The 26,692-nt window shown below is 41.8% G+C and overlaps 1 protein-coding gene across 1 annotated transcript; it reads left to right on the top strand.

Moving 5' to 3' along the window:
* The first annotated feature begins 5,539 nt into the window (after nt 1-5,539).
* LOC117357670 (cystatin-like) lies at nt 5,540-21,599 on the top strand. The gene is made up of 3 exons (XM_033938561.1): nt 5,540-5,907; nt 19,518-19,631; nt 20,808-21,599. Exons 1-3 carry the CDS (start codon nt 5,674-5,676, stop codon nt 20,883-20,885), a joined length of 426 nt encoding a protein of 141 aa, XP_033794452.1. The 5' UTR covers nt 5,540-5,673; the 3' UTR covers nt 20,886-21,599.
* The last annotated feature ends 5,093 nt before the right edge of the window (nt 21,600-26,692 follow it).

The raw sequence follows: 26,692 nt of genomic DNA, 5'->3' as shown, positions 1-26,692 counted from the left end.
AGATTCTGCTAGAGATGTGAATTATATATGGGTGAACAAAATTTGGCAAACCCAGGATGAATTAATAGATTCTAAGAACATCAGTTTTCTGCCTATGGGCTCCTTTTAGTAAGCTGCGGTAGCGTTTTTAGTGCGCGCTGCAGATTAGCGCACGCTAACCCCTGCGCTATGTGGAAAAACTAACGCCAGCTCAATGGAGGCGTTAGCGTCTAGCATGCGGGGATTGCTGTGCGCGCTAAAACCAGTAGCATAGCTTAGTAAAAGGAGCCCTTTGTAACATCAAACCTTTATTCCAGTGCAAAGGGTACAGTAGTCTTGATGAATGGGTTCTATCCCAAAAATCATTATTTTCCTTGCAGAAGATGTCACTTACTTCGTTCAGTTCCGCCTTCTTCCTTAGTGTGCTGTGTCTTATTCCCTCAGTTTTCCCTTCTTGTATGCAGAGACTGATTTTGGTGATTCTAGCTTTTCTGCAGGCTGGACTTAAGAAGGGTCTAGCAATTGGATCCCTCAAGGTACAGGTGGCTGGGTTTTAATGTTTTAGGACTCGAATGGAAAGAAGTTCTCTGGCTTCTCATTTGGATGTAACCAGATTCTGGAAGGGGCACTCAGGTTACATCCTTTTGTATGGCAACCTTTTCCGACATAGAACGTTAACAAGGTTTTACAGGAACTCAGTAAAGGTCCGTATGAGCCTCTACATAAGGCACTGCTGCTCAGTCTCACTCTTAAGACCGTTTTCCTTGTGGCTATCTGCGAGAAGAGTATTGGAGTTGCAGGCTTTCTCATGCAGAGAACCATTTACCGAAGCTGGGGGTTTCCCTGCGCGCAGTTCCTTCTTTTATGCCGAAGGTTATTTTGGCCTTCCACGTTAATTAGGAAGTCCTCTTCCCCTGCATTCCATTTCACGGGTTCAAAGAAAAAGGACAAAGTGTTGAAGTTGCTGAATGTGAAGAGAGTTCTCTGTTACCGAGAAGTGATCAATGGTTTTCAGCTTTCAGATCATCTTTTTGTTTTAACCAGTCAGGCTAGATGGGGCAGGCCAGTTTCTAAGGCATCTATTGCTAGATGGATATGCTTGACAATTTCATCAGCATACATTTTCTAGGGTAAACAGCTGTCAATATCTCTTGAGAGCATAGTCTGCTAGAAGTGTGGCTTCTTCATGGGCAGCGGCCCAGGCAATTCTACCCAAGGAGATTTGTAGAGCAGTTACATGGTCCACTCTCCCCACCTTTACAAAGTTATACAGAGTGGATGTGGCAGCAGAACAGGATGCTGCTTTTGGGTTCTCAGTGTTACAGGCAGGTTCATCTGTTCCACCATAGACTCAAGGGACTGTTTTGATATGTCCCATACATCAAGACTATTGTACCCTTTGCACTGGAAGATTGGATTCTTACCTGGATAATCTTCTTTTGAGTAGGAGGGTACAGTTCCACCTGGGTTTGTGTGATGTTTTGTATTAACATTGTTCACTATCACCCCCCCCCCCCCCTTTTAGGAAGCCGTACTGGCCACAGCAGTATTAGCTCTGATGCTCAAAGAATTCCTATGAGCGTCAGAGCTAATACCGCCATGGCTGGCAATAAAAAAGCCTAACATAGCTTCATAAGAGGGGGGTGATGGGATGGTGGTGGTATATTTGTTACAGAGCAGAACAGAACTGTCTTGTCAGGGAGGTTCCCCGTATCCCCTCCTTCTTGTTATGTCTCCTAAAACAGTGATTATTGTATGTTTTGGTACACACTGAGGAGACAAGGCACATCCCACTAAGGAAGGAGGAAGAGCTGAAAGATATGAGTGTCATTCTTCTGCAAAGAAACTCGTGGTTTCATGGATAGAACCATCCATAAAGACTACTGTACCCTTCTACTGGAAAGAAGATTATCGAGGTAAGAACCTAATCTTCCTGAAATTCATGCAGATTTCCTGGTATACAGTTTGTTACTAAGTATGCCTGTAAGTTTATACATCTCTCCTTTCAAAGAGTTGCTCATTTGTTCTTATATCAACTAGTTAAATTACTGGCATCACAATGCACTTCAAGGCAATGTTCCATTTCATTGAAAAAAAAAATGGATAAACAAAACATTCCTGGAAAATTTCTACTATGCACTGATCACATCTGGTCCAAACACAAACATGCAATATTAAACAGCTGCACATACCATACAGAAAAGGTCAAATAAGTACACCAAAAAATAAAATAGTGTTAGCAGAGTTAGTTTAAATAGAGTGCCAGTGAGGCACAAGCTTAAGGGCATTGAAGTCTGCTTTACTAGCACACGCCTTTCCAGTAGTGGGAACTCAATGCTTCCCTCTGCTGCCTGTACCAGGGCCAGTTTGAAACAATTTCTGTTTCTTGTTTCTGATGATGAGCCTGGGTCTGGAGCTGGGATTAGGGCTGAGTTTGGTGGTGGATGGGAGTGGGGGGGTGGGGCTAATGCTGATGTTGGGAATGGAGCTAAAAGTTGGCTAATGTTGGCAAAGTGGGTATAGAGGCAAAAATGCTGAGGAGTGTGGGGGGGGGGGAAGAACAGACAGGATGAAGATAGAATGGGGGGGGGGAGTGGTAAGAAGCAAGGTTAGATGCAGGAGTTAAGTGGAGCGAGAAAGGCATAGGGTTATCAGATGTCCGGGAAAACCTGGACATGTCTTCTTTTTAGAGGACTATCCGGGTGCCTGGAGGGATTTCCAAAACCTGTCTGGGTTTTAGAAAGCCATGCGCTTGGGGTTGCATCTGGATGACCTCTGTGCATGTGTGGATGTCGACATGATGACATCACACACATGCACATGATGTCATGGCACCAACATCCACGCATGTGCAGAGGTCCTCCAGACTTGGCCCTGAGCTTGGGGAAAGAGACACGAGGTTTGTGTCGGGGCAGGGCTTGAGGTAGAACTGGGAAGGGCTGGGGCAGGATGGGGTGGGGCCAGGTGTCCTCTAAAAAGGAAATCTGATAACCCTAGAAAGGCAGAATAATAAATGAATGAAAATTAGAGGAACAGTCAGTGGCGTGCAGTCAGGTCCTTCAGGGGATTCACCGCACCCCTAAAGGCACTGCTTTGAATCTAGTCAAGCAGGCAGATGCTGCTCAACCAATCAAATTCAGATCAGTACTGTCAGGGCCTTCATGGGGTTTGTAGAATCCCCAGCCCAAGAGCCCTGGCTTTTTTTTTTTTTTTTGGGGGGGGAGTACTTTTTGTATGATGCAGTTTGGTTGAGCAGGCAGCCTACTCAACAAATCAAACTGCATCAAGCAAAAAGTAAACAAAAAAAAGTAGGGCTGTAGAGCTGGGAATTCACTGAATCCCCTAAACGCCCTCACTGCAAGCCACTGTGGAGGAGGAAGTAGAAGGTAGATGCTGGGCAAGGAAAGAAAGAAGAATGGGGAAAGGAAGAAACAGTGGATGCTGAGGAAAGAGGAGAAAGAAGCAGGAGGAGACATGAAAATGTGGGAGATCATGGGCTCATACTTATGCAGACACTCTGTGACTGGATAAAAGACCAGAAACAACAGACACTGAGACAAGCAAGTATTTAGAGATTGGGTAGAGTGGAAAAGTGGGGCACTTGATTAGGGAAAGGTTAGATTCTTACCTTGTTAATCTTCTTTCTAGTAGACACACACTCTATTCCTGAACTTGTGGATAGTCAATTCCTTCTTGTGAGAATTTCATGTAGGGAGATTCATTAGCATTCTTTCGCTCTGCCTCTCATCCCTCTGGGCTGTCCTCCAATTTCTCAGTTTGTATCAAAGCAGATGGACAGCTCTGGAGAGGAAACAGAATAGGGAAAGACATGAGGACACTCCCTGAGAAATATGTCTGTTCTGCTCGTATCATTAAACATATAACAGATAAACAAAACTTAACTATTTGCAATACATAACAAGGTGAAAAAAAAAAAACAAGTCACCAACCTGAGTGCAACCTGCACTAAGAGTGTGGGAGATTTATAGAAGCCCCCTAGATCAGGCCTACACAACTTCGGCCCTCGCCAGGTCAGGTTTTCAGGATTTCCCCAATGACTATGCATTGAAAGCAGTGCATGGGTAAATCCCAAACACCCGACTGGATTCGGCCCTCGAGGACTGGAGTTATGAAGGCCTGCCCTAGCTTATTCAATGGATAGTTACATCCTCTATTCTTGTCAAGGCTAGGCAAAGGAAAGAAGATATCCAGATTGAGGCAGTAAGAAGGCAAATGAACATCTGACCATAGGTACCGTTTTGAATGGGACTGTCCCGTTTTTAGATCCCCTGTCCCATTGTCCCCACACACAGCTTCGGGACACTGAAATGTCCCGTTTTCAGGAACAGCGTCCCGAAGCTGTGCGCGGGGACAATAGGACAGGTGATCGCTTCCTATCCCTCCCTGCCGCAAAAAAAAACAAAACCTCCCTTGGCCTGCCGGTGTGGAGCTTTAGGCAGCAGTGTCATGTTCGTCATCGTCACCCACCTCGGCGCAGCCCCCTGGTGAACCCCCATTGATCCTCCCATCCGACCCTCCTACTGCGAGATGACCACAAACCTCCTGGCTCCAGCAGCGTCCATAGCACTCTAAATACGCTGTTTCACGGCCTTCTACCACCCTGATTTCCTCTGCTGCATCCCTGATGACATCATCAGTGATGCGGCATAGGGAATCACGGGCAGTAGAAGGCCGTGAAGCAGCATCTTTAGAGTGCTGTGGATGCTGCTGGAGCTGGGAGGTTTGTCAGATGGGAGGGCCAGTGGGGTCAGCTGCACGGCTGTGGTAGTGGCGGAGGGGGGGGAGGGAGAGATGGAAAGATGCTGTTCAAGGATTCTACTGCACAGGGGGATGGGAGGGAGGGTGGTATGCAGGCTGGTTTCGGGGTGGGGGTAGGACAAAGTCTGGAAGACAGTGAGGGGGACATAGGAAGGAGGCACTGGGGGCACTAAGGACATAGGACTTAGGCTTTTCTTGGGTTCATTATAAGTGGTAAGTGTAGACGTAGTGGTGGTCTGGGCGTTTAAACAGCTGAACGTAGAGGTAGGCCATTATTATTATTATTATTTTTTAATTGGACATTTTCCCTGCTTCGACTTTCAACGTTTAGGGCCTTAGGCCAAAAGGGAACTTAGATGTTTTTTTTATTATGCCCCTCCACGTGTACATGAAAAATGAATGGAAGAAATTTGGGGTGGGATTGGGATTGGGGTGGCGCTAGGACATGATTGGGGGCGGGACTGACAATTAATAGATGTCCTATTGTGATGAAAAAAATAAATGATCACGTTAGACATACTACATAAAATTAAGTTTTGTAATATTATAGCTCCTCAAATGCTTGTTTATTATAAGCAGATTTTAAAAAGTTGATAAAAATAACTAACAGGCACATTTTCGCAAACTGGAAAAGCAATGGATATATACAGATGATTCATCATTGTTATGCAATGCTAGCAGGAAATTTGGAAATAACTGCAGTCAACAACTTCCAGTATTTCCTTTCAACTGATTTCCTTGAAAAGTTTTCAAGCTGCTGTCATGAACTGGGAAGCGGGTGGGATACATTCTGGCAGAGCTTGTGATTCCTCAAGCATAAATACTTGTGCAGCAGCTAGCTTGTTTTATTCTCAGAGCTGAACAAGACTGTGGAAGAGAGAAAAAAAAAAACGAGAAGAGAAAAGTTGGGCAAAGATGTTCAGCATTTGGAAAGTCTCCTTGCTCTTCGTGGTCACCCTGGCCCTCGCAGCTGCAACAATCCCTGGGAAAAAGGACCGACCACTGCTCGGAGGATGGAGAGCCGTGAATGTGACTCAGAAGGACAGAGGACTTCAGATGGCTTTGACAGTCGCTATTAGGGAGCACAATGTAGCCAGCAACGACAAATTCATCAGTGTGATCTCTAATGTGATCCAGGCCAGAAGGAAGGTCAGTACTTATGTACTTCTACTAGACATATGCAGCACTGTATAGAATCACAAAGAAGATAGTCCCTGTTCGAAAGAGCTTACAATCTAAGCAGAAAAGACAGACAAATAGGATGTCATAGATACAGTTAAGGGGAATAGTTAATCTAATGGCTGGGTTGGAGAGCAGTGGGGAGTAGGGTTATGAATTGAAGGCTACATCAAAAAAGGTGGGTTTTCAGTCTACTTTTAAACAAGGTAGGGATGGGGCTTGTCAGAAACTCGGGTAATTTATTCCAGCCATAGGTAGGGTTACTAGATGTCTGGATTTTCCCGGACATGTCCTTGGCTCCAGACGGCTTTTCAAAACCCGGCACTTTGTCCTGGTTTTGAAAAGCCTCCTCAAATCGCGTCAGGCATTTTGGGGCGGGCCTAGGGTAGGATTGGGGGTGGGATTGGGGCATTAGAGGACAGGGGTGGGTGGAACTGGGCGGGCCTGGGGGTGAATCTAAGGGTCCGGATTTTCCGATTGGAAAATCTGGCAACCCTAGGCATAGGAGGCAACTAGACGAAAGGAACAAAGTCTAGAATTGGCAGTGGAGGAGAAGGGTACAGCTAAGAGCAGCTTATCTGAGGAACGGAGATCTCTGGGAGGTGTATAAGGAGAGAGGAGAGATATTGAGGGGCAGCAGAATGAACACACTTGTAGGTAAGCAATAGGAGCTTGAACTGTATGTGAAGGTGGATAGGGAGCCAGTGAAGTGATTTAAGGAAAGGGGTGACATGAGTGTAACGAGGTTGGTAAAAGATGAGTCGTGCAGCAGAGTTTTGCAGATTGCAGTGGGGAGACCAGTTAGAAGATTGCAATAATCTTCTAAAAGTTTCTTAAATCAAGTGAGATTTTAAAAAAGCATTCTAACAGACAAATACAGTAAGAAAGGAAGAAATCGATCATCCAGGCACTTGAGGGCTGTATGGTTTCACCTTCTTAATAGGCTCATAGGCATGCTTCTAGTAAGCACAAAATAAGAAGAAGTCTTTAGTACATCAGTCCCTATTACTTAAGAATAGTAATAATAATAATTTTATTCTTATATACCGCCATACCGAAAAAATTCTAGGCAGTTCACAACAAGGTGAGCTAATACATGGGATACAGATAAAATACGAATTAGAATAATGGACTTAAAAACAGATAAAGACAGAAAACATTTACAATATAATGCAGAAAATACCGGCATGGCAGGAAAAGAAGTAATACATAGAACAGATAAAATACATCAAGTTGGATATAAGGAACTTGATTGAAAAAATGAAGCAGAATGCATTAAGATACCAGCCTATCAAAGAGTTGAGTCTTTAACAATTTTCTAAAATCAAGATAGGAAGAGACCTCTAACATAATTTTTCCAAGTCATACATTCAGTTTAGCGGCTTGAAATGAGAGGGTTCTCTATTGCTTGTTAAAGATTGCTTTTTCCCTTCAGATTTTGTAAAATGATGAAATCCTACCATAGGAGCATCCTAACTAAAATGAACTAAACAGTTAGCACATGACTTGGTGTGCGAGTGTGAAATCCACTACTGTAATGGCAGGACAGCGCATATTAAGTCATACACTAACTGCATAATATATAATGGGGCAGGAAAAGGGTGGGTTATGGGTAACGAATGGGCATGGACTGCACATTGCTGTCAGCGCATGGTCGTTTACCATAGACTGTCACTTGTGCAGTTAGCGTGGGCGCATTTACTGCCTTCTAAATGGGAGATGGTTAGGGCACCCATACTAATTGCAAATACATATGAATGGGGGAAAAAAAGATGTTTTCTGTGCAATGATAGGAGAGAAAAATATCACCTGGAATAAAGTGGTAAGCTGTGTTCCTAGCAAGCTGCGCTTTTCAATTTACATATTAATAAGCTGTTCTGCATCTCACTACTTTTTAACCCATAGTGCCTCATATTAACATGTACTACAGGGGTGTCCAACCTACGGCCCCGTGATATATTTTGTGCGGCCCGATCAAGGGCAATGCAGTGTTTTCCTCTGTTGCCCCCGGGTGTTTACTGTCTTGCTGGCTCCCTCCTCTGTCTTGCTGCAGCGTTTGTGTGGCCCAAGAAACATTTTTTTTGGCCAATGCGGTCCAGGGAAGCCAAAAGATTGGACAGCCCTGCACTACTATAATATGATGCATGGTAGGGCCCTTTAACATACATTAAGAGGCAAATACCATATTTCCCCAAAGATAGGCCGCGGCTTATATATTAATTGTACAAACCTGCGTATTGGGTGTGGTTTACTTAAATGGGGCAGCCTATCTAAAAACATGAAAACTCATTCGCTAAAAGTATAATTCAGTGCCCAAAAAGATGACTTACCCAAATGATTCTGTCAAGTTTCTTCTCCCAGTTGTCTGGCAGTCTCTGTCCCACAGTCGTTCTGGCTCGGATAGATAGACCATTTTGTTTCATGAAGTGAGAAACCCAATTAAGAACCACTTTGAAGTCATCAATTGTCATTTCAGTCGCCATTCATCGTGGCTTCATTTTCATGGCTATTGTTGAAACTTTTCATCCGATTGCTCTCACGCTGCACGAGAATCCATTCTTTAAGTCGTTTCTCCAAGTTTGGCCATTTTACTTCCCTTATACGCCTTGCACGCCTAAGTGGTGGAAGCGCATGCAAAGCTTCCTCATCTTTTCACCAATTTCTCACTTGTTTTTCATCTACTTCAAAATGGCATTCAGCTGCATGATTTCAATTTTCTTTCATGAAAGCAACGACCTGGAGATTAAATTTTGCAGTGTAGGACTTGCGTTGTGGCATGATATCGGTAAGTGCAAACTTTATCAATTTAATTGTTCACGCTCAACTATAATGTCACTATAGAGCTGCAAAGGCCTACAGGGGCGGGCCAAATTAGATGCTTTTACTTCAGTAACGCCGAGGCTAATAACATGGGGTGGCTTATCTTAGAGTTTTTAAAACACAAATGAGCATGGGGTGGCCTATAATGTGGGGCGGCTTATCATTGGGGAAATATGGTAATGCATATGAGGGTCACAATGCACTTAAGGGTCATTTTACCAAACTGCAGTAAGCACTAACGTGTGCTTACTCCAGCTTAAAAGGGATTTCTGTGAGACATCTAAATCACTAAAAGCACTAAAAAATAAAATTTATTTATTGACCAAGGGGGCATGTCTTGGGATGGAGAGTAGGCCTCTCTGCACAAATCAGCGCAGCCACATTGCTGCTCACTAACTGATTAGCATGTGAGACCTAATCGCCTACAAAATGGCTATGAGCAATGGTGTAGCGAGGGTAGGAGGTGCCTGGGGTGGAAGCAACCCCCCGTACCCTATTCTCTTCCCCCTGCTCCTTCCGCGCCCTCCTCTCTGCTCCTTTTCTGCCCCCATGCCACACTTGCACCCTCCATCCCCCAAACCTCTTTAAATATTTGCCAGCGTGAGCAGCTTCTCTGGCCTGCAGCTCATGCCAGCATTTGCTTTCCCTCTGATGTCATTTCCTGGCCCCATGACCTGGAAGTGATTTCATAGGGGAGCCAGGTCAGTACGTACAGCAGGCCAGAGAAGTTGCTCACGCTGGTGAAGATTTAAAGAGGTGCACAGGGGGAGAGGGCACGAGCCTGTTGTGGTAGAGGGGGGCAGGGAGGTGCCAGTGCCCCCACCAAGATGGCACCCAGGGAAGTCTGCCCCCACCCCCTTACTACATCACTGGCTATAAAGGCTCACAGCAATGTGAACACTTGGCCATTAATGTCGAAAATGGAAAATCTGCCATTTTCCAGCACGGTAAAAAAGTGGCCTTAGCATGCGGGAAATATCCATGTAAGGGCATGCTAATTCCACTTTTTGCCACAGCTATTAGCGCATGCTACTGGCTGAAGGACCCATTTGAGGGATAATTCTATAAGAAGGGCATCAACATTTAGGTGTTATTTAGGTGCCAAGAACATGTGAAAATTACAAGTATACCAGCATATTCTGGCTACACATTATTCCATAAAATATAGGGTTACCAGATGTCCGGATATGTCCTTCTTTTGAGGACATGTCCGGGGGTGTGGACGGCTTTTCAAAACCTGGCACAAAACCCAGTTTTGAAAAGCTTCCAACAAATCGCTGTCGGGCAGGAGGGCATCTGACGAAAGCAGGCAGTGGGGGGCGTGGCTAGGGCAGGATTGGGGGCAGGACCGGGGCATAACAGGGTGGGGATGGGTGGAACTGGAGGGTCTGGGGGAGGGTCTAGGGGGGTCCAGATTTTCATTTTAGAAAATCTAGTAACCCTAACAAAATAGCACCTAAAATGGTGCATAGTTTGAAGGTGGGCATACACAAGGGTGAAATTTGGACAGAGCATGTGTAGGGTGCACAGCTATGGACTATAATTTACTCTTCTAAATCTGGGTTTGAGCATTTCCACCAGGTTTATGTGTGCATGGTCACTTCTAAAATAGTCACACATTTTTACCCTGTTAGGCTAGTATTTTGTAAAGGAAAATGTCTATTTTCTTTTACAGAATAGGTATCAAAAGGTTGCCTTCTTGATGCTTAAAATTAGGCACCCTTTATAGAATTACCTTCAAAAGGAAGGCAATTCTATGGTGCACAAAATCTGTGCACTAAGAGAATACTCTACAGTATAATTGCATCTGGACACTCAGATTCCATCATAGAATACAATATACCGGTAAGTTGGCATTTGTGTGCTCACACTTAAGCCACATTAAAAGAAGTGTAAATGTGAGCCCCAGATGTTAGTACCTATGTGCAAATCGGACTTAGACGTTTCTTTTGACTGTGGCCCTCCCCAGCACTTACGGCCAGATTCTATAAATAGTGCCTGTGTTGGGCACTACTAGGTACCCTAATCACGAATGCCTAGCGATGCCTAACTTTGGGATCCACCTAAACTTTTTTTTTTTAATTGGCTCAATTGGTGTGGTAGTTAATTGTTGCCAGTTTTCAGCCAATCAAAAAAATAATAATTAGCAATTAAGAGTTTGGCACCAAGATGCCTAGTGACGCCTACCTGAAAAGTAGGCATGGTTAGGGGTGGAAAACAGGCGTGTTTGACTTAGGCATCCAAGTTAGGCATCGTATATTTGGCCTGGTAAAACCTGGCCTAATATATAGGCGCCTTCCTCAAGGATGTCTAAACTCATCTAGGTGCCGTTAGGCAGCATTCTATAAGCAGCACCTATTAGCTGATTGACATCTTAAGCACCAGTTATAGATTGTGGCCCTTAGGTGCTATTCTATAAGGTAACTCCTAATTACATTTTGGTACCTAATTGCCTTTTATCCCCTAACTTGTGGCGCACTATTTAGAACTGGCCTGCATTTGTGCAGAATTAGTAGAGGAATCCCCTCCCCCCTTAGTGCAAAGAAATTTGATTTAATGTGTTTTAATATAAAAAATAATAGGTCTTTTTACTAAGCTGCGGTAAAGATTAATACATAATTTCAACAGATTAAAAAGGCATTACCCTGGGATGTGCTCAGGCATCCTGTGGTAGTTTGGGGATTGGCACATGCTTCCCATACACTAATCGATTAGCACATGCGCAGGTGCCTCTACCACCTAGTACATTTGGAAATTAGCGTGTGGCCATTAATTTTAAAAAAATGGAGAATGTAGCCATTTTACAGCCGCACTAAAAGTTGTCTCCGTATGCACAAAACCCACACACTAATAGTTCAAGTTTCAAGTTTTCAAGTTTATTAAAAGATTTTTTAAACTGCTTAATCAGGTTTCTAAGCGGTGTATAATATAAAATTTACATTAAAACATATTAAAACTGGGGATACTGGATAAAATCAAAGTGTCATAATAAAGCACTGATAAGACGTATAGACCTACTTCAGACAATAGGAAAAAGGGGAAGAACTACAATCGTAAAAGAAAAGTGCAACAAAAAAGGGAAAATACAATAGGTTAGGGTAAAAAGTAATAATTTAAATTTAATTTTTTGTCCTTAAAAGGACAGTTGTTGTCCAAAAGCATCCTGGAACAAGAATGTTTTTTGTTGTTTTTTTTAGTTCAATCATCTTTATTGAAAGTTTTATAATATAAAAAACAATAGGGCAACAATGACCAATACACTAAAATTTTGCTTTAAATTATTTTATATCGGATTCACTGCGCAAATGGTTAGGCAGCGAATTCCAGAGAGTAGGGGCAGTGACGGCAAAATTATTGGGGTGCAACGTACTGATTAATTTTAAAGAAGGTATGACGAGAAGATTCTGAGACATTGAACGAAGAGATTTTAAAGTATTATAAGTAATTAAAAGTCTATTAATGAACCCTGGTTGATTGTTTAATTTTGTTGTAAATGTTAAAAGTAAGATTTTATAACTGATTTTATGTTCGACTGGTAACCAATGTGCACTAATCAGAAGACGTGAAACGTGATCGTATTTCTTTGCGCCACAAATGATCTTAATAGCTATGTTTTGTACAATCTGAAGCCGTCTAATTTCCTTTTTGTAATGCCCTTATTCAGGGCATTACAGTAGTCTATACAAGAAATTACTAGGGAGTGGATCAATGTGTTTAAGGAGGCTGGTTCAAGTAACTTTGCAAGGGAACGTATCATCCTGAGTCAACAGAAGCATTTCTGAACGACTGTGCTAATGTGAAAATGATAAGAAAATTTACTGTCAAAAGTAACTCCTAATAGTTTTAGAGTAGGGACAGTTTTGATGGGGAGCGATTCAAGCTTCAGCGGGGCCTGAAGCATTGTTCTTTTTTTAAAAGGAAAAATCTTAAGTTTCGATTTGTTGATGTTAAGAGACAGTTTATTTGAATCTAACCATGATTTAATTTTTCCTAATTTATGGTTAATGGATGCTACCTCTTCTGTATTGTTGAGATCAATGGGATGGATTAATTGTACATCGTCGGCATAAGCAAACGTGGTAAAGCCAATAGATTGGCCCATCGTCAGAAGGGGCGACATAAAGATATTGAAAGCAATGGTGACAAAATGGAACCCTGTGGTATTCCGTGTTTGGTGGAAAAAGGTTCAGACGATGTGCCATTAAAAATGACCTTAGATGATCTGTCAGTAAAGTAGGAAACAAACCAGTCCATGACCTGGTCAGATAAACCGATTTCATGAAGTCGTGCTAATAGCAGGCTGTGATCTATAGTATCGAAGGCAGAGGAGAGATCTAAGGAAATAAGCAGTACTGATTGATGATGATCATGATGGTGTAGTATTTTAGTAGTAAGTCTTAGCAAAGATAGTTCTGTAGAATAGTAGTGACGGAAACCAGTCTGGTTAGGATGAAGTACATTTGTTTTCTCAAGAATTCGGAGATTTGATGGAAAACTATTTTTTCAGTAAGTTTTGCCATGAATGGTATGTTTGCTATGGGACGGTAATTAGACATATCCTGAGTGCTAATATTTTGATCCTTAATGACTGGATAAATGATCAAATGTTTCCAAATCTTGGGCAGAGATCCTAATGATAAACTGGAATTAACCAGGTCTTTAATGTAAGGGCCAAAAATAGAGAAAAATCATTTTAAAAGGAAAGGAGGGATAACCTCTATGCTAATCCCTTTTAGATTAAGCGAATTAATACATCTTCGTATTTCCTCCAAGATAGGAAGGGTAAAGCGAGAGCATTTTGAATAGGACAGGTTAGTTGACGTATTAGAGTCTACATAATCTGCAGAGTGGCTAGGAGTAGAGATAAGCGGGAAAGTGTCTCTAATTTTCTGTACTTTGTCGATATAGTAAGTGGTGAGGGCTTGTGCTGAAGGTGTAAGATCAGATTTGTTCAATTCTTTTTTCTTTCTTGTTAAGGATTTAACTATTGCATATAAAGTGGAGGAGTTTTTAGCCTTCTTAATTTGTTTGGTATAATATTCTTTTTTGGTTCTATTAATTTCAGATCTGTAATATGCGGCATGTTCCTTGAATTTATTAAGATTGATAGGTGTTTTATTATGCCTCCATTTTCGTTCAAGAGAACGTAATTGTTTTTTTAGTAAGTTTAGGTTTGCTGAGTACCATTGATTTTTTTATTTATGGGGAGAGATCGTGAAGGTGATTGCTGGTGCGATAGAATTTAAAAGGTTACCAATGGACTGGTTACATGCTAAAATTTTTTCTTCTACTGTAGACCTGGATAGTTGTTCTAAAGTAAGGCAGAAGTTAGATGAGATATCTGCAGCTTCTAGCTTACTATAGTTTCTAGTGGTAATTGTTTTAGGTTTTAGTTTACTTTGGTAATTTGAATTTAATTGTTGAAAAGAGACTAAAAAGTGGTCTGACTATGGAACATGTGTAGTAGCTAACATTTGAAAGTTGTTTCTTTGAGATGCATGGGTCAGTACCATATCTAAGGTATGACCAGCGATATGGGTGGGACTTGTTATTAGTGGGCACAGATCCAAGTCCTTTAAAAAAGTAAGAACTTCTGACGTGGAGATGTTGCTGGAGTTATTAAAGTGAATATTAAAGTCACCTAGAATGACAGGATTAGCAGAGGAAACACAAAAGTCCAAGCTGACAGATTGCAAATGGGTTAGTGTTGAGACATTAACAGGTGGGGGGGGATATACATTAGTAAATAATTTGATGGAGGGGAGGTTTTACATCTGACCTCCAGGTATTCCAAGGGGCTGCTATTATTGGAAGAAAATTCAAAATCAGCCAATATGTTAGAATGATAGATTACGGCTAGACCCCCTCCTTTTTTTTTTTACTAGATGGTGATTATATTGATACGTAAAACCGGGGGACAAGAAAAGGCCAAATAACTTTCCTCACCCTTGCTTAACCAGGTTTCAGTGATAAAAAGGAGATCAAATTTATTTTTTAAAATGATATTGGAGATCAGATGGTGTTTAGATTTAAGAGATCTGGAGTTATTTAGACTGATTTTTGAGAGGTTTATAAATGATAAATTAGGCTTTCCGTCTAACTGTATTGAAGTAAGACTGGCATATTGTGGGACTGAATTAAGCAAATTATTAAAAGGTGTCCTAGGACGATGGCCCCAGCAAACAGGAATCTGAAATTGAGGAATGGACATGTTTGTGAATAGGTTAGCTAGCAGTAGGAAGGAAAGACTCAAGCGGGTAAGATAGTAAAAAGATGGAGTGGAGGCGCACTTAGGAGGCGCATGAAGGAGCGCACTAAGGAGCAGGACCTGCTCCTTAAGTGTGCTCCTTTGGTGCGCGCCTTCGGCGCACTTTCACTTAAGCAGGTAAAATTAAAATAAACAAAGAGCAGCAAATAGACAGCAGGTAGACGGTTCCAATAGCGTTGTGGAGAATATAGAAAACACTGGTGCCCTTTCTATTGCAAATGCAAGCAGTGTCTCACTTCCGGCTCACCACACAATTGTTTCTCATGTATTCACCTTTATAGGACCCCCAGGCAGTGGCATACCTAGCATATGTGACACCCGGGGCCCATCATTTTTTGACATCCTCCCATCTATATGAAAAATATGATTTTTAGTAACAATCCACATATCGCACAACAAGAGTGTACCTAGGAAAAGGCAGCATCTTAAACACTGCAGTGAGCACTAGAACACCAACACATACATTGTAAAACTAAACAAGCCAGATCCTGTACAGTCATTTGATCCTGTACAATCAATGCTATCAGAAAGCCATGTCCCTTTCATACACACAGACAGATACACCCTCGCCCAAAATGGAATAATCACAAACTAAAAATAGAAATATGTAGGCAAAAGTTAAACTGAACCGCCAAGAAACCAGACTCTGCATACAATGCAACACTACAACACCACAAAAACAGTAAAACATGTCCTCTAATACTGTGCAAAATATAAAGACAGTAGATGTAAATTTGAAAAAACTGATACATAACAATCACCACTTTACAAATTAACAATAAAAATAAAACAAATAATGAGAAATAAGAAAATACCATTTTATTGGACTAATCCCCGTAAGCTCGGTCTTCATCCCCACAAACCACCTGATTCCATCCACACAAGCCTTGAATTGTTTTATATTGAACTTATTATATTAAAGTATAAAAAGAAACAATATTTTGTACAATTGTCAATTTATAAATCAGCGTCTTCTCCCCAAACTCTTCCCCATTTCCCTTCAGTGTCCTCAGCCCACTCTCTCTCCACTTTCCTTCAACGCACACACATAAAAACAAGCAAGTAATTTTAAATCATTTTCATTCTATTCATTCATAGAAATTAAAGTCTAAATAATGCCAGTCACATAACAAAACATGATTTTACAAAAATAATTCCCTGTACAGTCAAGCCTGCAAGGATTACTAGATGTCTTTCAGCAGCTCCATCCTTTCCTCCCCCATTAACTTCATGGCCAAGTCAAAATGATCTACCAACAATAAAATTTTAAAAACACAAAGCAAACTGTACACAGAGAAAATGTTATCATTTATATTCCGCGGGTTTTCAAAGAAGTCAAGGCAGATGACTTTATGCAATGTCACCTCAGTAACAACTATACAAAAATAGACAAATATACCCCCTCCCTTTTTACTAAACTGCGATAGCGGTTTTTAGTGCAGGGAGCTGTGCTGAATGCCCTATGCTGCCCTCAATGCTCATAGGCTCCCTGCGTTATAAAACGCTATTGCGGTTTAGTAAAAGGGGGGCCATAGTGCAAAAAATAGACAGCATATATAAATTCTCAAAACGGACACATTTTGATCACTAAATTGAAAATAAAATCATTTTTCCTACCTTTGTTTGGTAATTTCATCAGTCTCTGGTTGTACTTTATTCTTCTGACTGTGCATCCAATATTTCTTCTCTTCTTTCAGCCTCCTGTATGCTTCCTCTCCTCCAGACCTCATTCCCTCCCCAAACTTTTTCTTTATTTCACCCTGCCCCCTTCTTTCTTTCTCTCTCCATGCCCCCTTTCTTTCTGTATGTCTGTCTTTCTATCTATCTCTTCGTACACCATTTCTTTCTTTCTTTCACCCTGCCCCCTTATTTCTTTCTCTCTCCATGCCCCCTTTCTTTCTCTATGTCTGTCTCTCTGTGCCCTATTTTGTTCTTTCTTTTACCCTGCCCCCTTCTTTCTTTCTCTCTCCATGCCCTCTTTCTTTCTCTCTCTCTCCATGCCCCATTTTTTTCTTTTTTTCACCCTGCCCCCTTTCTTTCTGGCTCCCTGTTCCCCCCCCCATTTCTTTCTTTCTCCATCCCCTCCCCTCCCCCATGCCACCGCCATTGGGAAAATGCTGCCACCGCCGCTGGGGAATAGGCTGCCACTGCTGCCATCGGGGACAGGCCGGCTCCGAGTTCACCCTGCTTCTCTTCCCCGCGGGGCTGACCAACTCTTGCCACCTGACGTCAATTCTAATGTTGGAGAGGACGTTCCGGGCCAGCCAGGCAGCGATTGGCTGGCCCAGAATGTCTTCTCTGTAAGAATTGACGTCGGGCAGCGAGAGTTGGTCGGCCCCGCAGGGAAGAAAAGAAGGGAGAACTCGGCCGGCTTGTTCCAGATGACGGCAGTGGAAGCCTTTCCCCGGCAGCAGCCTATTCCCCGGTGGGTGGCCAGCTGTGCACCCCCTTGGGGCGTGCACCCGGGGCGGACCACTCCCCGTCCCCCCTTGGTAAACCACTGCCCCCAGGGACCCCTGAAGAAAACTTTTTGTCGAAACGCGGACCGTGTTGGGTCCTGTATCCCTAGCGGACTAGGTCCTTTAAGGCTTTTATGTGGATGATTTATTTTTATGTGGATGAAATTATTTCATGTGGATGATTTCAATGTACCTTTGGAACTTTGACACTTTCAAATAAAGTCCATTTAGGAACATCGAACAGAGTTTTTTTGGTTTTCTCTGGATTTTCTTCTTTGTGGATATTTTGGGGTCAATTCCTAAATAGAGCATGTAACGGTAAGCTAATAAGGTAGGCGGAGTCAGCAGCGCCGCCGCATTGCGGCGGAAGAAGAGAAAGTTATTGGCAGCACTTAAGCAGGTAAAATTAAAATAAACAAAGAACAGTAAATAGACAGCAGGTAGACAGTTCCAGTAACGTTGTGGAGATATAGACAATTTATAGTGCAGGTTAGTAAAAGGGCTCCAATGTGAATGTTAAATTATTTGTACTCATTAAAATGTTATAATGTACAATAAAAATTGTATTCATGACAAACTCAGATAATTTACAAAAAGTCTGAAAATTTTTTCCATGTTGTGTACATCCTTGTTGCTAATTTAGGTTTTTAAAAAACAAAACATATTATAGTAGACTCCCACCTATCAGGCACCCATGGGGTTTGGTGGATGCCAGATAACTGTAGTTTTTGGTTGCTGAGAGTTACTGTAAAAATAGTTTTGTTTCCATTCCCACCTCACTCTATCATCCCCCCCCCCCACTTGTAGGTCCAGCATCATTTCTTCCTTTCTTTCTGAGTCACTTTCTCTCCCCCTTCTCCTTCACTTTCTTCCTCCTTCTCCCTCCCTTACCCGAAGTAGCAGAGCCAGTCCTGACAACCCCCTCCCTCCCTCCCTTTGTTCCTGAAGCAGTAGATCCAGCCTGACAACCCCTCACTCACCTGAAGAAAGTAGCAGCAGCTGGCAAGCAGAGGAAGCACTGGTAAACAGGAAGCTTCTGGCCAGCCCTGGCAAGGCCTTTCCGCTGTTTATGCTGTCTCTGGGGCTGGAGGGAGGGAGCCTTTTGGGTCAGGAGCACGACTTTGGACACTGTCTTGAGGAGTGCAGGAGATGATTTCCTATGAGCGTTAGAGCTGTTTTAGCTGTGACTGGCACTAAAAACCATGCTACAGTTTTGTAAAATGGGGAGGGGGGTTAATTAGTTGTTTTTTTAAATGTATCAATTAACTTCAAAGGCATGGTCAATTACTACACCATTTAAGCTAATTAAACAATTTTGGGTTGCAAGCGGATTTTACTTAGGCATCGCTAAGCATCCATGATTCATGGCCCTCAGTGAACACTAGTACCATGCACTAGTACCATAGGATACAATGGGCTGCATGGCATCTATCATGTGTTAATCATTAATGCATGCTAAATCCATTAGCATACTATGTGAAAGGATCCTCAAATGTTGTTTAAAATGGCAGGTCCTAAGTTAGGGAACTCTTTATCATCAGAAGTTTGTGCAATGTCCAGTTCTGGGTTATTTAAGAAAGAGTTAAAAGCCATTTTGTTTATGCACGTTTATGGTGTTAATTATTGAGAATTACATTGTAACAGGGTGGTATTATTAACTGTGTTAAAGAGGGATGATTTGTGTTTTATGTAAGTCATAATATACGCTGGGTTTTTCTAAATGCAGTAGAGGTTTCTACCTCGGGTCGGTGAAGTAAGGGCTCCGACGCTCATAGAATTACCATGAGCATCTTAGTATTTACCTTGTTGGCTTGTGGTAGAAACCTCTACTGCTGTTTAGATAAAGAAGTCAATAGTTTTGTACTTTTCTGTTTCTATTGTGTATGTTTTACTGTATCTTGCTGAGAACTTTGGATTATGTGGGAAATGAAATAAATAAATGTGCCAAGTATAAGAATGTGTATTACAGAAAGATTCAGCTGATTAAAATAATACATTTTGCTTCCTTCATAACTATTTTCCCTGATTTTCAGATTGTATCAGGAGTGCTATACGATCTCACTGTTCAGACTGCTCAAACAGCCTGCAGAAAATCAAATTCTGCACCTGAAAATTGTAGCGAGAATGAATTGTCAAGATTGTCTCGGGTATGTAAAATAACCATAGAGATGTGGTGATGTGGTAAGAAGGCCCTATTCCATCCATCAGGCAGTTGGTGGCTTGGAATGTTATGTGTAAAGTTGTGCTTAGATGGTGACTCCAGCTGTGAAGAACTAAGGCCAATACTGGGCAGACTTGCACGGTCTGTGTCCTGTATATGGCAATTTGGTTTAGGATGGTCTGGAGCGGGCTTTGATGGACGCCCCTGGAATTTGGAACTGGAGGACAGTGCCGGACAAACCTTTACGGTCTGTGCTCCGCAAATGGCAAGGTGGTTTGGATAGGCTGGAGTGGGCTTTGATGGCAACTCCAATAGTTGGAACCTAAAGACAGTACTGGGCAGAATACTACAGTGTATGTCCCAGAAATAGGAAAGACAATTTATTCATGAATTAATAATGAGCGTGACTGTTGGGCTGTCTGGGTGGACCGTTCAGGTCTTTATCTGCCATCATTTACTATGTTACGATTTTACTGCTCATTTTTAACTTAATGAACTCCCTCGGATATGCACAGTAAGTCAGCAAATACACAATTTTGACTAATACCATCTGCTTTGCTGTTATCCTACGTAATAACATTATACGGTAAGTTTAATAGGTCATTTGCTATTGGTATGGTGCCTATTTATCTGACCTCATGTTTTGAACAATACAAACCTAATAGGATTACTCGAGGGCAATATTTATTTGTTCTCCCGACTATCAAGTCTTGTCGTTACAAGAGATTTTTCAATAAATTACTCGGTTTTCAGGCAGGTAAAATGAACTTATGGTTAAGTACCATTATCTCTCAGGCTCACTCATATATGTCCTTTAGGAAACTATTAAAAACTAATTTATACGGACGTCTGGTATCCCTGTAAGTATAACACTAGCTGAATAAAGCTTCCACACCCACTCTTGGCTCATGTCATTCCCTCTGAATTTAATACAGAATCTTTAATGGCTGTTTTCTCATGTTAACTGAGTGTTATGTAGGAAGGCCACATGGTGTTTGTACCTTTTCTGCATTATGCTACCTAAGTGCCACAAACATGTATATTTGATTCTACCAGAAAAGGTGCCTACATACCAACTGACTGCAGCTGATGTTATTTCAGACTTCACTTGTGGATGCGTTCTTGGAATGTAATCAACTGTTTTTTCTATTTTATTCAACAGCATAAAAAGTGCAGTTTTGTTGTGTACCTTGTCCCTTGGCTGAAGAAAGAAGAGCTTAAACAAAACAGCTGTGCCTAAGATACGACAGCAGGAGCTTCAAACCAGATGGCTTTTGGCTATTGTTCATAAGAAAACAACAGCATCTCCATTCCTTCACCCTGACTTTGCTTGTAGCAGTGATATTGCCGGACCCCGAGGGGGGGGAGGGCTCAAGGGCCCCCTTTGATTTCAAGCCCCCTTCAAAATTTGGCACCAGATGCATGGCTGGTGAGAATGCTTAAGCCCCGCCAACCAAGTAGATTCTTTGCTGGAGTTATGTCCATACTACCAAGCAAATACTGTAATAAACAATACTTATTGGCCATTGACACCTCCATTGACGAAGCATTAGTATTTTGGCTTGCCACGGGGGTTAGCGCGTGATGAAATGTCCGATGTGCTAACCCCTGTAGCGCACCTTGATAAAAGGAGCCCTAACAGCAGAAGATTGAAGTAAAGCTACAGAAACCGATCAGCTTCATCACTATTTCAGGAGTATGGCTGCAGCTCCAACAGAGAATCTCCTCCGTAACGTGCTTGAGTGTCCCCCGCCAGCAAAGGTATGATTTGTGTGTGGGGGGGAGGAGAACAGAAATAAATACTTGCCCCCCCCTAAAAAAATTGAGTTCTGGCTATACCCTGGCTTCTAGTACTTTCAATCTGATGCTGACATAATCTGCAAGGATAATTCTGTATTTATCTTCCTCTATTGCATAATAAAATTCCAAAACATATGGTCTTTTTAAACAGTTATTTTCAGAATCTTTAATTATGTGCCAGAAAAGGGATGGTAAACAAGACTAACCCCCCCTCTTCTATGAAACCACGCTAGCATTTTTTAGCACAGAGAGCTGCGCTGAATGGCCCGCGCTGGGAGAGTGTAGATGGGCTGGAGTAGGTTTTAACGGAGATTTCGGAAGTAGGAACCCAAGCACAGTACCGGGTAGAGCTTTGGATTCTTGCCCAGAAATAGCTAAGAAGAAAAAAAATTTAAATTGAATCAGGTTGGGCAGACTGGATGGACCATTCGGGTCTTTATCTGCCGTCATCTACTATGTTACTATGTAAGTTAAATAGCACTGATCCCAGTACAGATCCCTGCGGCACTCCACTATTTACTCTCCTCCATTGAGAAAAATGGACATTTAACACTACCCTCTGTTTTTTCTCCGGTTGCTATGGTAATTCCTAATCCATATTTTCAGAAGAAGAGGAAATAGTCACAGTGGCAAGAGATCAACTGAGGATATAACAGATGGAGAAGATGACTCAAGAAGGGTTAGATCTGAGGAATGAGATAGGAATAGGATCAGAGAAACAAGTAGTGAGTTTATACAATAACAGGACAGCAGAGTTTCCTCGTCTGTTATTTTTTTAAAATAACAGTATACTAGGGGTCAGAGAAAATAGAGCTGAATGGAGGAAAAAGACAGTGAAGACAGAAAGTAAAGAGATGATGGGAAGTGGAGGAATTTTGAAGTGGGAGAAGAGAGTGGTATTTATCAGATAGATATAATAATCTTACTTGGCAAGTGTAATAGCAAATTGAAAGGAGGTGAGAAAGAATTTGAAACGTCTAAACTCAGAGTGGGAATGGGAGTGAGATTTCAGCCAAAGATGCTCTACCGAATGGGTGCAGGAATGTTGAAAGCAAACTCTGGAGGAGAACCATGGTTGCAATTTGCCGTGATTTATACCAGTGTCTCTCAAACATTTTTAACTCCATCACACTAAACCAGCGGTCTCAAACTCAAACCATTTGTAGGGCCACATTTTGGATTTGTAGGTACTTGGAGGGCTTCAGAAAAAATAGTTAATGTCTTATTAAAGAAATGACAATTTTGCATGAGGTAAAACTCTTTATAGTTTATAAATCTTTCCTTTTGGCTAAGTCTTAATAATAATATTGTCATTTATAGATATATGATCAAGAAACTGTTTTATTTTACTTTTGTGATTATGATAAACATACCGAGGGCCTCAAAGTTTTACCTGGCAGGCCATAAGTTTGAGACCACTGCACTAAAGGAAGCAAATGTTTTTTGCGGCACATTATAATTGAAATTATAAAATTACAAACCAACAAAAAATTAAATTTGAGAGTTATTTATGTAAAGTTATTTAAGTTATGTATGGGTAATTGTAACAACGGTGAAACTAAAATAGAATAGAATTGCTAATCAATACGAATTATGTACTTGTTTTTGAGTGCAAATTAACTCAAAATGCAAACACACATTTCATCAGCCACATCTGCAGTCATACTCTTTTTTTTTTTTAATTTAATTTCTTTCAGAGCTAAAAATTCAAGTTCACAAAGATAAGAAGATCCAGATAGTAACAAAGTCTTGATTGCTTTGTTGCTCAATTTAGGATAAGTACTGCATAAAAAAAATAAAACTAAAATCACTTGCCGTTAGTTTTCAAGAACCAATCATGTCAAAGAATGATACTTGTCTGAGTGGTTGTATCCTTACGCACATGCATACTCATGACATTTATAGACTCTTGCATATGCGACATATTTATATAATCTATTCTAGTGTATACTTATGAAGGGAATTTTTTAAAATAAAGTAAAATTCTGGAGTCTCTGGTGACACACCCAGAATCTCTTTGGGGCATACCACTGTGCTGGAGCACACAGTTTGAGAGACACTGGTTTATATAGTGGAGGAAGGGATGGGGTAAAAGTACCCAGAGGAATCTCATTGATAGATTCTGATATAGGGGGGGGGGGGAGGGGAGAGAAGAAACAATGTTGGAGAGAGTGCAAGGGGTCAACAGCCTGCATATTCCTAAAGCGCTGATGGTAACTGGATAACATTTTGGAAGAGGGAGTTTAATGGTAGAAATTGTCAGATGATGGCCACTCTCATTTTGGACTTGATGAGAAATACTTTAAATAATGACTCTTCCCACTTACTTTCCCCAGAATTCTGCAGAATTGAGCTGTGACAAAAGTCATGGCACATTGTTATATTTAGAACCTTTACGTAGATATTACTATTACAGTACATCATAGTATAAGACTGTTAAGTTTATAGAAATGTAACATCATATTCATCAGTATAAAATGAAGGTCTGATTCTGACTGAAAGCAGAGAGTTGCTAATCTGTACATTTCTTGTCTTGTGTGTGCTCTGCTGAAGAAACGAAATTCAAAGATTTTAATTTAATATCGGTTTCTTTCAACTGGTATAAATAAAACATCTTGGGAGGAAAATTTTGACAGCAGAAGAACTGTGATCATCCTGAGAAAAGTGCCAGCAATAAATCACAGAGGAAAAGCAATAATAATCTAATGTTTAGTTTCTGAGACTTTTCTATGTGAAAACTCATGAGGTTGCTGGACCTTCTTGTAACGTGCAGAAACTGCTGACTGAACCTCTTCTGTGCAATTCCATTCCAGGGCCGATTTGACCTTTCATTTGTTGTTTTACTGCCAAAAACACAATCCATTGGTTTACTAAAGCCCTTGTTAATAACCTGGAGTATCCACTGTGATTTAGCTGTGCATCGGGCTGTAAATAGTAGTTGTGGGTTTTGATCTGTAACAAAACCTCCAGGATTATAAAGCTAACGGTGTTATGCCAAGTCTTCACATGAGATTTATTTCCTGTGCTACCACATAATCTACAGTTATTTGTCATTATCTTCCAGGAAACATGTCCACAGGAAACTGTGTGAAGCATCAGTTCTAGTAGAAGATGAAAGAGTGAGGCAAAATGGAAACAACCACAGCAACCGCACACCTCACTGGTTAGGGTTCAATTACAAGATGGCAAAAAGGTCTTCCAAGCCATAATTACACACAGTATTTGTGAATGTCCAGCTTTGGCTCATCTAATTGCCTCCTTATGAAATGTAGCTTGTTTGCTTACTGCTGTATTCCTTTCTATCATTATTCAAAAATAAAGACTAAACAGCATATGTTTCTTTTTACTTATCCTTTTAATGCAGTATCTCTAGTGTGCCCTGAAGGGACCCGTTTCGCCCAAAGGGGCTTTTTCAAGGGTTCATAAAGGAGCTCTTTCTCAGTGTCCTTTCTCATTTGGGACTAATCTGCAGATTAACTCTAGCCCCAAATGAGAAAGGACACTGAGAAAGAGCTCCTTTATGAACCCTTGAAAAAGCCCCTTTGGGCGAAACGGGTCCCTTCAGGGCACACTAAAGATACTGCATTAAAAGGATAAGTAAAAAGAAACATATGCTGTTTAGTCTTTATTTTTGAATAATGATAGAAAGGAATACAGCAGTAAGCAAACAAGCTACATTTCATAAAGAGGCAATTAGATGAGCCAAAGCTGGACATTCACAAATACTGTGTGTAATTATGGCTTGGAAGACCTTTTTTAATTGAATTTTCATGTTTTTATAAGTCAGTGTATATTAAATTATCTCCAGAAGATCTATATCCAGTTTTTTGTTTTTGTTTTCATTTGAAGACCTTTTTGCCATCCTGTAATTGAACCCGAACCAGAAACATCAGTTCTACCCTCCTTCAAATGACTGATAGGAAAGAGTAAAAAAGAAGTTTTAGTCAGAAATAAAGAAGCCTGCTCTCCAGAAAGATGTTCACACTTCCACAGCCCGTGCATATTAATGAATCTAAAAAGATCCCCCCTGCAGGTCAGAATCCTCCTGCCTCACCTCCTCTGTTTACAAGCATCTTATGGATAGGATGCGAATACAAAATTTTTAGGGGGTATAAAGAACTGATGTATGTGTCTTGTGCCAACTCCAAACACAGGCTTGGATTTTTCTGATGGCTCTCCTTTGCAGGACTGAAACATGGGCAACAATGTTAGCCTGGTCTCCAGATTTCCTGAATCAATGACGAACAGGAAAAATAAATTGCAATGCTCTGAGTTTTAATTCAGCACTAATCTGCTGTAACTCTTGCAGTAACTTGCATCCCCTCCCATGCCACCAAAACCTGGACCCCTGACATCCCTGACACCAAGCGCCCCCACCTTCCGATCATCCCTCCCCCTCCCACAAAATCCTGGTCATCTAGTGGGCCGAGGTTTTATTGGATCAGATCCCCCCAGCTCAGGAACCCTCAACCCTGACACCACCTCCTGTACCTTTTGTCGAAAATCAGGCAAGATTGATGCCCACTCCCTCCTGCCTTGAAGGGCCACCTCTTCAAAACTGTGGCTCTTCCCTCTCCTGGTGCATCCTAGATGCACTGGAAGGGGACTAAGGTCCTGATTGACTCAGACGCCTAATGTCCCTCCCCTAGGTTCAGGTCTAAGCCAATCAGGGCCTTAGGCCTCTCCCAATGCATGCCGATGATGCATTAGATGAGCCTAATACCCTAATACCCTGATTGGCTCAGGTGCCTAAGGCCCCTCTCATAGGGGTGGGGCTTTAGGCATCTGAACCAATCAGAACCTTCGCCCCTTCCAGTGCATCCAGGATGCATTGGGAGGGGGAAGAGCAGGTAGGGGGGAAGGGCATCCCTCCTGCCTGATTTTCGATGAAAGGTATGGTGGGGGTGATATTGGGGTGGAGGGTTCTCAAGCTGGGAGGGTCTGATCTGAACTCCCCAGCCCACTACCACCACCAGGATTTTGTGAAAGGTGTTGGAGAGATTGGAAGGTGGGGGTACGCTTGGTGTCTGGGGTGTTGGAGGGGAGGAAGGAAAGGTGCATGCATGGCAAGGGGTCAGAGAGGAGGAGAGGTGCTGGCGCCCCCACCAAGATGGCACCCAAGGCAGACCACCCCCCCCCCTTAATACACCACTAGTCTTTATAAATATGGCAACCTTAGCCATGTGTCCTCTTTTTTGTCTTCCCAAATATGGTATCCCTACAAATAATAAAGTTAAAAAACAGTAA

Source organism: Geotrypetes seraphini, chromosome 3 (genome assembly GCF_902459505.1).
Source record: "Geotrypetes seraphini chromosome 3, aGeoSer1.1, whole genome shotgun sequence".
In the NCBI taxonomy this organism is placed as follows: domain Eukaryota; kingdom Metazoa; phylum Chordata; class Amphibia; order Gymnophiona; family Dermophiidae; genus Geotrypetes; species Geotrypetes seraphini.
This window is presented reverse-complemented; position numbering and strand designations above follow the sequence as displayed.